General features: G+C 44.4%; 1 protein-coding gene across 4 annotated transcripts in view; it reads right to left on the bottom strand.

The window, feature by feature from the left end:
* Nucleotides 1–12,402, bottom strand: part of SENP6 (SUMO specific peptidase 6) — a 2,017,494-nt gene that overhangs the window by 854,265 nt on the left and 1,150,827 nt on the right. For all 4 annotated transcript variants that reach the window (XM_069606272.1, XM_069606273.1, XM_069606275.1 and 1 more), the window contains one exon: nt 2,540–2,725. In XM_069606272.1, coding sequence (XP_069462373.1) covers nt 2,540–2,725 — 186 coding nt within the window. The remainder of the gene's footprint in view (nt 1–2,539; nt 2,726–12,402) is intronic.

The following is a 12,402-nucleotide window of genomic DNA, read 5'->3' as shown; positions in this document are numbered from 1 at the left end:
ACCCCGATGGGACCAGAATTGCAATGCTTGGCCTTGTTAGGCCCCCATGGATGAGGCACCCTCATTAGAAGCCCGCTCCTAGGACCGGCCGGTCCTGGGTGAGGAGTGACCCTGCTCGGAGCACGGGACAGAGGCCTTGGCGTTCCAGCCACGCCACCAGTCTACTGTGTCGATCCTTCATTGTCTTCTTGGAGAAGCCGAGGCAGAGCTTGCACTCTCCTTCCTTGTGGTCTGTATGAAGACAGTAGAGGCATTGGAGGTGTTTGCCCTTCACAAACAAGGTCCGTAGCCCGCACCTGGTGCAGGGCCTGAAGAGGGATCTTCCTTCTTTCTTCTCCTCAATCATGGCCGGAGGGCGCAAAGTAGTCCAAAACCTCGAAGAAACTTTGACGATCTTCGCCCTTGAGGGGAGCTGAAATTCACTGACAACAGATCCCCGCTGTTGGCAGTTGGAGATAAGAGCACACAGGCTCTTTAATAACAAAAATTGAACTTTTTTCTGTCGAAAAACAAAATAAAACCTAGGAGTAGCTCAGGGAGCAACACTAGAGTACTTGCAACACTGAAGCGTGCAGTAAACATCTGAGGATGGCTTCCAGAGGAGGGGCTTATGGAGAGGACTGGCATTGGATTGGGGTAGTATGACCCAGAGGACAATGATTGGTTTAGAGGAGAAATACAGTAAGTGAAAGTGAAACCGTTTTTTTCTTTTAACAAGGTTTCCCGGCCTGACAGGGAATATTCATGAGCATGTGAATCCATGCCACGCCCCATGCTAGAGAACGTACTAATACCAGGGGGAATTTTTGATGTTGAAACCTAAATGTGTATATGAGTTTGTAATATGCAACATGTACATCAGCATTAAATATGCAATGCAGAAACTCTATTGGTAGAGAAATAACCAATAAATTGAACTTGATCAACTATTAAGAATGAGTGAGTTAACAGGATTTTGATTTGAGCATTGCATGCTAAATAAAAAGAGTGAAATTGTATGCATTCAGGAGATAAAAAGACAAAATTCTGGAATGCCGAGTTACAGCAGTGTGTTTATATACTTTAGGTTTTGGACAGAGTTTATTTGATAGACATCCTGATGAGCAGCCATTTGTGGTTTTCTTAGAGCAGGGAACTCATCTTAGTAATAGGGCTTAGAGAAGGATTTCTTTTATTTCAAATGAAGGTGGTCTTTAAACATGTCCTCTTTTCCATCTCCTATATCTGACTTGGCAAAGACGTCAGACTTACCAAACAGTAATTAGTTTGAAAACTTAAGTTACGTTTCACTATCAGTTTTAAAGGTCTAGGGACATTTCTTTTTTGGTATAATTTCATGTTTTTACTTCAATACCTTACACACCTTTTTTCAAATTAGAATGGTTACATTTTATTTCATTTTGCAGTTGCCTAGTAGCGTGATGACATTAACAATAAGACTAACTTGCGTTCCTGCTTGAAACAGATTGCACTACACTACTTTGCGAATGGGTGGAGGAAGGTACCACCTCAAACTGAACTACTTGATTTGGTGAGCCTTTTTCAAAGTCCTCCAGAACTAGTGATTTAACTAGACTAGTTTTAATAGGCTGAATTTGTTCCAATATTCTCATTTTATATCTTTTTTTTACAATGTATGTTTTACATTTCTTTGCATTTTTCTTATATTCGGCATCCTTTATTTTTTAGCAATAAAACTATTGGATGTACAGGTATTGTTGATTTGAGAATTTTGATTGGATCTTAGCTACAAATATCAATTTTAACGAGCCACTATGATGCTATATTATTTATAGATCCTTTTGGCACACACACCCAAAAGGAAGGTATGCGATTGGCTTATTGCAATATTTGAAAGACTGAAATTGTTCTATTTATCTATCCATCTATTCTCTACACACTAGAGGTTTATGTAAGGTTTTACCAACAGATTCTGCAGTGATGATGGACCAATAGGTCTGAAATGTATTGGCCTTGTTACATCAGCCTTCAAGAAATTATGAATCAAGAAGCCATCTCATTAACAATAATAATCCCAACAACTTGAAGGACTGGGATTATGTTTTCCTGGTACATGTTCCTTACAAATTTTGGTGATTTAATGTAGTGTGTTACTAAGAGGGTGTGTCCAGCATTACGGAAATGTGCTCCTTGGTCTCTTTGCAACATTTTAGATCACATTTGTGCACATTTACTGGCATGCACCATATTCATAATTGTTGCTAATACTTTGAAACAAAAGGTTGGTGCACAATTTCAAACATTTGATATTAACAATCCTCAGTCATTTGCTAGTGGATCATCCTAAAGTATTTAATTTGCAGGCTGCTTTCCTCTGCGAAAGTAACATAACATTGCACTGAAACATCATCTGCATACACCTTAATATTCCAATATTGCCAAAAACATTTTCCATTTTGACATCCTCCACAGCATATTGATTCCGTGGTACATTAGAAGTTAAGCACATTATAAAAACAAGTGACCAGTTCATTAGCAAACAGTGCTAAATTGTGCAAAATATATATTTTTAACTTACTTGTGCCTTTACAATCATACCAGACATTATCTTTTTCTCTGCTCATTTTCAGTTGAGATCTCAGGCTATGGCAGGCTGCTGGTATGGTTTGCAGACACACCAGAGACAATGACTGAGAATTATACCACTCGCAACTGGTAAGTTCAGCCGTTTGTAAATTAATCTCTCGTGTATCAGTTTCATTTTCTAAAAACGGCAATTAAAAAATAATTGGTCAAAGAAACACAGACTGACAATAGTATGAGTGTGCAACCACATATGCAATCATGTCATTATTAAAATGTCACAAAGCAGGCCAACATCAACAGGAAATAAAGTGTCCACATAAAAGGACATTTTACTTACCCCGTTATAGTATTTCTGTAGCTTATCTGCTTAATGTCACATGCTATGCATAGTCAGGCATCTAGTTCTAGTGGTTGGTTTGCAGTATGCCATCTTTTTCTAAATCGAAAAACTGGGGGTCGACAGGGGCGTTCCTGTAACACTATCCCTATCCTCTATGTATTGGGACCTACAATCCTCCTCACGCATCGAAGTCCTGATTATTTTTCTACAGAGTGCTATTTGTACTGCAACTATTCCATTGCTACTCTGAGTTTTCCGCTTCATTCTTGCAGGGAGGCACGGTGGGTACATGTGAATAGTCTTTCTGTAGATACAAGCTACAGAAGAGGATTACTGGGAAAGTAATATTTGTCTTCGGGAGCTTATGAATCTGCTTAGATTCACATGCTATGCATAGATTAGCAGTACCTGAGGAAGGCAGCGGGTGAGAAGTAGGAACAGCAGAGAATAAATGTCTTACTTGTGAATTTGCTCTAGCTTGTGTGTCCACAATAGTGCTGTGTAAAGGTATGTGTTGAGCTCTGTGTAGCCCCTCTAGAGATTTCTTCCAAAGACATGTAAGCAATGAAGGCTAAAGTTGCTCCTGTGATGCATGTGGCGTAAGGTCTTGGTGTAAATGGAAGTGTTATATAAATCAGTGTGTAGCAAAGCTGGATGCATTTTACAATCCATCTGGTGATGGTCGCCTTAATAACGGGATCCCCCTCTCGGGCTGTTGCAAAAGAGACAACAAACTGGCTTGTCTTTCCGATTTACTTGGTTTTGTCCAGATGGAACATTACTGTCCTGCGCACATCTAGGGTGTACAATGCCTTTCTCCCCTACTTTAAGGGTTTGAAAAAAAAACAATTGTTTACGTGGAATTTGGATATATATTTCAGTGAGAATTGTGATGAGTTCTTATAACTACTTTGTGTTTGTCTATGGGCATGAAAGTTTCTGTATCCGACGGTGCTTGGAGTTCACTTACGCTCCTAATAGATGTTACTGCTAATAGGAAAGCCACCTTGTAAGTTAGATCTTTTACTGAGGCCCTGCACATGGGTTCAAAGGGTGTTCCCACGATTCTGTTGTGTAGTTCGGTCCCAGCCTGGCGATAGGTGAGCCACCGGTGGGTGTATGCATTTAACCTCTTTCATGACTGTTTTAATCACTGGTACCTTCTATTAGGATATCACTGGCTGTGAAGTTGAATATGCTACAAGGTGTACTTTTTGGGTGCACTATCTCAGAAACTAGCAAACGTAATATATTATATCTGATGTTGTACAACTGATCGTGGTTGATTTGCTTTGTTTTACACCAAATGACAAAACACTTCCATTTACTGGAGCAGCAATGTCTTGTGTTGGATTTTCTTGCTTCTTTTAGAATCTATATATCTACTTAGAAGATATGAGTGTCCAAACTCTGAATTCAAAAGTCAAGCTGCTAAATTCAGAGTCTGTGGGCAAGGGTGTGTTAGATGTCCTTGACACAGAGTTAACAAGTTGTGCTTTCTCTGCAACTTTATAGGTGGGTGGATGGCCATCCTTTGGATATGTAGGTGTTAGGTTTTCGTGCTCAAATTGGTGCGATGAGAATCATGGTGAGATGTTCATGTAGCAGTTTGTTTACTACCTTGTGTTGTACTGCAGTCAGAGGAAACGTGTATAGAAATGTCGCGTGTACGTGTACTCTGCTACTGAATAGCGTGTGCAGCACTGACTTTAATTAGAAAGAAAACCTTTATCAACCACCTGACGGCACAGAGCGCCTGCGGGTAGTGCTGCAGTGAGTCCAGTCACTCACCAGTCGACTGCTAGCAGCCGACCAGGCTCTCGGTCCAGTGATGGTGAAAAGACTAGTGACCCGTGAAAATGGGGCGTAGGATGACCGCACTAGGACTTTTAGAAGTGCTTGCGTGCCCTCAGAATGGAGTGCGGCGGCAAAGGAAATTGCCTCGTCGGGTAACACTTCTCCATTGATTGCACCACAGATCTTGCCACTCGCAACGGCGCTGGAGTACTCATTAATTGTACTGATCCCTAACCCCACTACAACGCACATAAATTGTATCCAAAAACTTGCAGGAGACAGAAGAACCTACATAACAGGGGCTAATACAACAGGGGGCTGGAGGGGGCTGTGAGAAAGCAATGACAATTACACTTCTCAATAACGAACCGTCCTGTTCTGACAGAAAGTCAGATGTAACGGCAAGCATCTCACCGGTTTCTTTTAATGCGGATAAAAGAGGGGACGGGAGGAGGCTAAATGGACTCACAATCTATTAAATTGGCACTTCTCCCAGACTTCAGCTTGTTCAGCTGTTCCCTTTACTGCAAAAAAGGGTAAAAGCCAAAGCTATTGTGCATCGCAAAGGAGAATCAGCCGCGTTCTGTGACTCAGACCTTGGCAGAGTGACCCTGCTTGAAAAAACAGAGAAGGGAGTAGTTTCTTACCTGTAACTCAATTTCTCCAGAGTTGGTATCTTTCATGGATTCACATGCTGTGAATATTTCCCATCAGGCTGGGAATCCGCAGTAACTTTAATATAGTGGTTTTCCTATGGAAAAACATCGACACTTTGAGTGTCCTATTGACGCCTTTATGGTGCTTTAGGCAGCACTAATGGGACATCCAGTATATATAGCCTGCCTCCGCGGCTTCCCTTCAGATTTTATCCTCTCTAAACCAGGAGGATACCTTAAGAGGATGTTTGCCTGAAGGGGAGAGGCCGGAGGGCACAAGTGAATCCAAGAAAGATACCAACGCTGGAGAAATGGAGTTAAAGATAAGTAACTACTCTCTTCTCCCGAATTGGAACTTTCATGGATTCACATGCTGTGAATGGACTACATTGCAGTAAGAAGACAAGTCAGTGCATAACAGGCAAAGGGGACGCATACAAGAGGCAAAATAAACAGAAAGACATTACTTTCAGTTGACCAATAACAAACACATGAGCAAAACTCAAACCCTGGAAGCTGCGGGGCTTACCTTATTGGAACAGGCGTTGGAAGTACAGCATGCCCAACTTGCACATCCCCAGCATGTTGCAGACTCGGGCAGTAGTGTCTGGTGAATGTGTGCAGTACTGCCGAAGTTGCTGCCTGGCAAATGTCACTGAGCAGTATGCCCGCCCAAAGAGCTGCCGATGACGCAGTGGACCTTGTAGAGTGAGCCCTGGGAGGCGCATGCAAAGGTTTGTTGGATTTTTCGTGGCAGAAAGCCATCATAGACACCCATCATGAAACGCCTTGTTTCAAAATCGGCTTCCCCTTGTTGGAGGGGCCGAAAGCTAGAAAGAGTTATTAGATGCCCTAAATGACTTAGTACGGACCAAATAGAACTTCAAAGCCCTCTTGAGATCCAAGGCATGCAACGCCTTTTCCGCTGGACTGGAAGCCTTCGGGGAAAAAAGTCAGCAAGGCAATCGTAGCGTTTTTGTGAAAGTTCGACGGAATCTTAGTAATAAAATGGGGATTCGTAGCTCGGAGAACCTGGTCTTTCATGAAACTCCGGTATCAACGGTCAATGACCAGAGCCTGCAGTTCCGAATCCCGCTTGGAATATGTAAAAGCCACCAGAAACACAACCTTCCACGTCAGAAATTGTATGGCTGCCGTTGACATAGGATCAAACAGTGGTTAAATGAGGGCCGCAAGCACCAAGTTGAGACTCCAGACCGGAGAAATCCTTTTCTTCGGGGGAAAAGTCCGGAAAAGACCCTTGAGGAAATGTTTATTCAATCGGTCACTGAACAGAGGCGTAGAGTTGCGCTGCCGTGTGAACCTTGATAGATGACAATGGCAGACCCTCTTTCGCCAGCAGCAGAAGGTAAGGAAGGAGCTGTGGAGGTGACACCCCCAATGGCTGCAAGCCCAGCTGCTGTGAACACCAGGAACAGAACCTTTTCCACTTACGGGCGTATGACTCGTTGGTAGAGAGCGCCCTAGCTGTAGCCAAAATGCATCAACATTCCTGAGGAATCTTTAGACTTACAAATTCAGAATGGTCAGGAGCCACACTGCTAAGTTGAGGGAGCCTGGATTGTGATGCCACTCCTTCCCCTTGTTCTGTGAAAGCAGATCCGGCTCAGAACCCAGGTGAAGAGGGTGGTCCATTGCCAGGTGAAGGTGGTCTGAGAACCAGGTCTGTCTCGGCCAGAACGGGGCCACCAGGATGATCCTGCATGGGACCTTGCGAATCATCTGAATTATCTTTCTGATCAACGGAAACGGAGGAAACACGCAAGCGACCAGGCCCGTCGAAAGGATTGAGAACGCGCCCCCCCTGGAGTCAGGATGAGACACACTCCTGGCAAAGATACAGTGCTTGTTTTTGTGGTTGGTGAACAAGTCCAGCGAGGGAGTCCCCCATTTCCCGAATATCCTCGCAACCTGGTCGTCCTTCAGTCGCAATTCGGGCATCTGAGCAGACTCCCTGCTGAGAGCATCTGCAAGAAATGTTTGGAGTCCCTGGTAGGTAGAAACCATTAGCCGAACCCTGTGTGTTATGGCCCAGTGCCAGATGACCTGGGCCTCCTGGGACAGGAGTGTGAATATGTGCCCCCCTGTTTGCGTAGATAGAACATAGTCGTGGGGTTGTCGGTGAGAATCCGAACCACTGAGTCCTGAATGATGGGAAGAAACTATTTCAGTGCCCAGTGAACCACCCTTATCTCCAGAACGCTGTTATTCAATGAGACCTCCGTGCGGGACCACAGGCCTTTCTCTTGAACTGGTTCAGGTGAGCACCCCATCCGCTCACTGAGGTATCGGTCACGATCGTATACCGAAAATGAGGTTGCACCATGCTCCTTACGATGTTGCTGGAGTGAGTCCACACCGCAGGGCGTTCGCCAGCAACTGGGAGATGACCACCTTGTCTGACCAGGAGCCATGGTTCTGTGAGCACCTTGAAGCGAGAAACTCCTGCACAGGTCGCCTGAAGAAACAAAAATTCAAGATGAGTGGGATGGGGGATGCCATGGTGCCGAGAAGAGACATGTTCATTAGAAGGAGCGTGTTTGGGAGAATTCTCATAAATGGTTGATTTCCCTTACCTACTGAGTCCCTCAGCAGCTTTGATGGATTTCTAGGATTAATTTTTTTTCACCTTTTTTTCACCTGGTAAGAGTGTGAGCCTTTTTTCCGACTCTTACATGTGTTTTGCTATGTGTGTTTCTACTTTTTGTGTGATCTTGGGCACTGGAGCCTCACCTACTCCAGGGCACCATATTTTTCATGTGCGTTACACAGCACCTTCAGTGCAGTGACACAAGCTTGTCTTTTAGACGTACCACCGACTCCACTTTCTGGGGCTGACTATAGTCCCCCAGAAAAGGGTAAAGTTGCCATTAATTTACCTTAGTCACTTTAAACCACAGACCCAGTACACACCCATCTTCCACTGAGTATTGGAAAGGGTTAATTCTTATCCCTTTTTTTCTGTGCCTCCTGGGGCATTGTTTCGCTCCCTTTACATTAAGACTTGGCTGGTGGCAGTGGTATCTACCCTAACCTTTCTACCGAGATTATTTTATATAATCTGGTAATGTTTTAGGCTATTAGCCTCAAACATAAACCCACGTCACCAAATACATTTTATTTGGGCTCCGGCCGGGTTTAAACGCCATTTCTTTTTGTTAAAGTCTTTCTCGTGTTTTACTCTGCGCGCCAAACCAGGTTTAGTCCCTTTGTTCATCCCTTTTTTACGGGATTCTGCACAGAAGCCCTCCTTTAGGCGCCCGAGAGTGTGGGTAGGCAGGATGTGAGGGAGGGGTTTTAGGACCCCTGCCATGGATTCCCTTGGTTACCCAAGTCGCACTCCTATCTGATTGGCTAAGGGGACTGGCCTTGCCAGGCCAGCCACCCTGCTGTGTGATTGTTATTGATATGTTGCTACACCCACCCTGCTGTTAACGTATATATGCACTTGTCATCACCCTTGTTTGTTGTGCTCACTGTATTTCATGTCCCGGTTTACTAATGGGGACTTTTTATGCATTACAAAATTGTATATTTCATTTGCTGTACAGAGTTTTGCCTTGAGAAAGACCGAGAGAGGTCGAAACACGTGTTGGCACATTACTCTGTCACGTCATAACACACATTGGATGTGATGAAGATTAAACTTTCAAAACTTTCATTTTTGTGTTATTCAGATTAATCATCGCACAGGAAGTGTGCAAGAGGACTTTCCATTTCGTAATTGTTTTGCTGGCAGCGCATCCATAATGTGGGAATACCCAATGTTCCATCTGCTGTGTGATTGACAGCCAGGCTGTATGAATGGTGGAAAGCTACATAAAAACCAGGTCTCTGGGACTGGAAGAGCAGAGTCGCCACTGGAAGGAAAGAACCAATGAGGAACTGGAAGAAGAGGACCCCTACAACGACTGAACTGCCCGGTGAAGCCCTGCTGCGGGTCCGAATCTCCAGAATCCAATGACAGAGAAGATCCTCCAGGAATCTTCTTCCCTTGAGCTGGTGGGACCAACCAAACTGCAAGCCAGGACCCCTCCTCCTCTGGTCGAATTCGCTGTACAGAGCTACAGTGGGCCAGATAGCCAGGAAGGTCAGACCCTGCTTGGGTTTTAAGGAGCGCACCTTTTATTCGTTATTTGGCGCTGCTGCTGGTTTCTTACCTGGGTAGTGCAGAACCCTCCAGTCTCCCTACTTCTGATCAGTCCGACAGTCGCTTCAGGAACCGTGAGCCTGCAGGAACTACCAGAAACGTCTGCCTCAGCTACAGCTCCCTCTCCGTTTTAAGGTACTGTGCAAATCCGGTTGTGTGTTTTGTTCAGCCGCAGTGAAAGCGTTTGAAATCTTTCTCCAATCCGAGGGCTTATCCTTCTCTTCTCTTTGAACTAACTTTTCTACCCACAACCGCAACCGGAAACCGTGCTACGAACTTTATCGCAAACTACCCTGAACTGTATTATCTTTAGCAAAAGAACTTTGAACCATTGACTTTGGCCCTAAGCCTTTTCTATCTGATTTTATCATTGTAGTCTCTCTTGTTCGCTTGCTCCGAGTACTTAACTGTTGGTGTGGATCCATTTCTGTTAACTTTTGTCTTTCCCTTCCTTTTTAATTGCCAGAGTACCATTTTGCTCCCACTTCATTTTGTGAGCTTAACTTGCCTGGAATTTAAGGGACGCTCTGTGGTGTATTAAGAGTGTGTTTTTAAACTGCTTAGAAAGGTGTAATGTTATACAACTGAATATTGAAATAAATGTATATTCTTTTACTTGAAAACCCTGAGTCAGTGTTTGCCTGAATCATAGTAATTGCTGTCCTTTGTGTAACTATTTGATACTGCTCACTTACTCTTGAGATAAGTCTGGCTGCTGTGCTACTGCTACCACTTTAACTGTGGAGTACAGGCTTGTACCAAAGGTGAAATTGTACCGTCACTTGTAGTCTTAATTGTGTGTCCTGTTCCCAAAAGATATTGCATATAATTATGCCTAACAGCGCTACCGGACCTGTGCCCTGTGATTGAAATATCGCTAACATTTGCTTCTTAAAGGCAGCCCATTCCTCCGGAGTCGAGGACTTTGTCGGGCATGCCACTTTTCCTCATGGCTCCCTCTTCTGAGGAGGACGGGGAAGGCGACCGGTGATGGCGCTTCCGCGAATGCCGCGACTAAGAAAAATGTCGGGAACCACTCTGGGACCGAGAACCCCGGGCCTCCACCCGACTCGAAGAGTAGCCCCTCGAGTCGTCAGTGGACACCACTTTGGACTTTGACTTGGATTTTCGGGACTTACTGGGCTTAGAACCCCTACCTACCTGGAGCTTCCCCTTCCGCAACGCCTTGGCAGTCAGCGACTGGCATTTCGAACAGTCATCGGTGTCGTGCGACTCTCCCGAGCACCACAAACAAAAGCGATGCAGGTCAGTGATCGACATTTTTGACTTGCAGTCCCAGCAGGTCTTGAAGCCAGACCGCGGAGTCGGAGGGGTCGAAGAAAAAGACATCTCAACGATGAACACATGAAGTGCGCCGAGTTTTACGAAGCAACACGTTCATGGAAAACACGGAACTGAGGCTGCGTGCACTGTACTTCCTATTTGTAACATCTCATGACGTCGCCCTAGACAGAGGCCTTCGAGGGACATCGACCCGACATCAGACGCCCTCTGCTGAAAAAGTTTCTCAAGTGCACAGCTGTGGACATTACATGTCAAAGATGTGGAACACGTTGGAGGACACAATCCATTTGAAAAGGTGTTTTTTTTCAAAGCAACTTGCACACGGGAACTGTATTGAAGGGTCCAAAGGTCCCCTCCATTTCTTCGACAACAGCAGAAAGATCAAAGAATGATTTTTCCATAGAAAACATGGCAAGGGCCCAGGGGCAAGGACTGGTGGCACATGGGGTCGTGCGGGCCAATTTACCCCGAGACCTTATACAGACCATAAAATGAAAGGCCAGTAAAGGGCATGAGAGAAATGCCGAATTTAAAAAACAAAGGTTCCATTAACAGATGGAGGAAGAATCCTGGTTATGGCTCCCTGGAGCACTAATTGGCTCTTATAGCCATTAGCTGAGAAGGGTGGACCTGAAGGAGAACCTCGTACTAGCATCATGGAACACTTGATGGTTCTCGCAACGAATGGCAGAGGGCAAGATCAAAATGGAATACATTTGACCTCATCTGCTTTCAAGAGAAATGGTTACAGACTAAGCCTACCATAGATGGATTTGCTGCCTTAATCAAAACCGGAAATTATTAAGTGGCCCACACATTCAACATAGGTCCTTAAATCCAATCCACAGTGCTTAACATTTTAAGCCATCAGAAGGGTACAATACAATGTAAGAAGTCCTTGACTTTAATAAATATATACTGTAATCCGCTACAAGTTGACGCTGCAGAAATTTTAAGACCGACCTCTGAGATGATTGACAAATCATATAAACTTCAATCTTTCTTTGTGGAGATCTGAACATGTCCTGCTTTGACGCACAAGGTAAACTAAACAAAGATCTTATTGCTTCAAACCCTTCAAGACAAAGAGGAATGGTATGGAAGGATATGAGGAAATGTAGAGACCTCCAAATCATAAATGGCCACATTGATGGTGACGCAATAACCCGCCCAATGTGGCCACGAGGAAAACAGCACTCAACAATAGTTTACATATTTTTCTCCAGTGACCGGATAGTGACAGATTCTTTTGAAATCATCCCGACGGATACCAGTGATAACCATCTGCTAAAAGTAAGCTGGCCGAGAGGGGAGGGAACTATATATGACAGAATGACCACACAACTTGAAACAGGGAATAACGGCTGCAGTATAAAACTGCGAAAAGGAGATGTTGAATGTTTGGTCTTCCAGTATGAAAACAAGAAGACCACAGAAGGTGGCCCAGGCAGTCAAGTAATAGCAGGGTACTCTTTCATCTTGCAAACATTTTTGGTTAAGAATAACTCGACTAGTACAGGTAGAAAAAACCACTGGTATGTCTACGATAAGCAACTGGTAGAAAAGAGGAGAGAACTGAGGAGAAA

The sequence above is a fragment of the Ambystoma mexicanum genome, chromosome 4p (assembly GCF_040938575.1).
Source record: "Ambystoma mexicanum isolate Mex_15411 chromosome 4p, UKY_AmexF1_1, whole genome shotgun sequence".
NCBI lineage: Eukaryota > Metazoa > Chordata > Amphibia > Caudata > Ambystomatidae > Ambystoma > Ambystoma mexicanum.
This window is presented reverse-complemented; position numbering and strand designations above follow the sequence as displayed.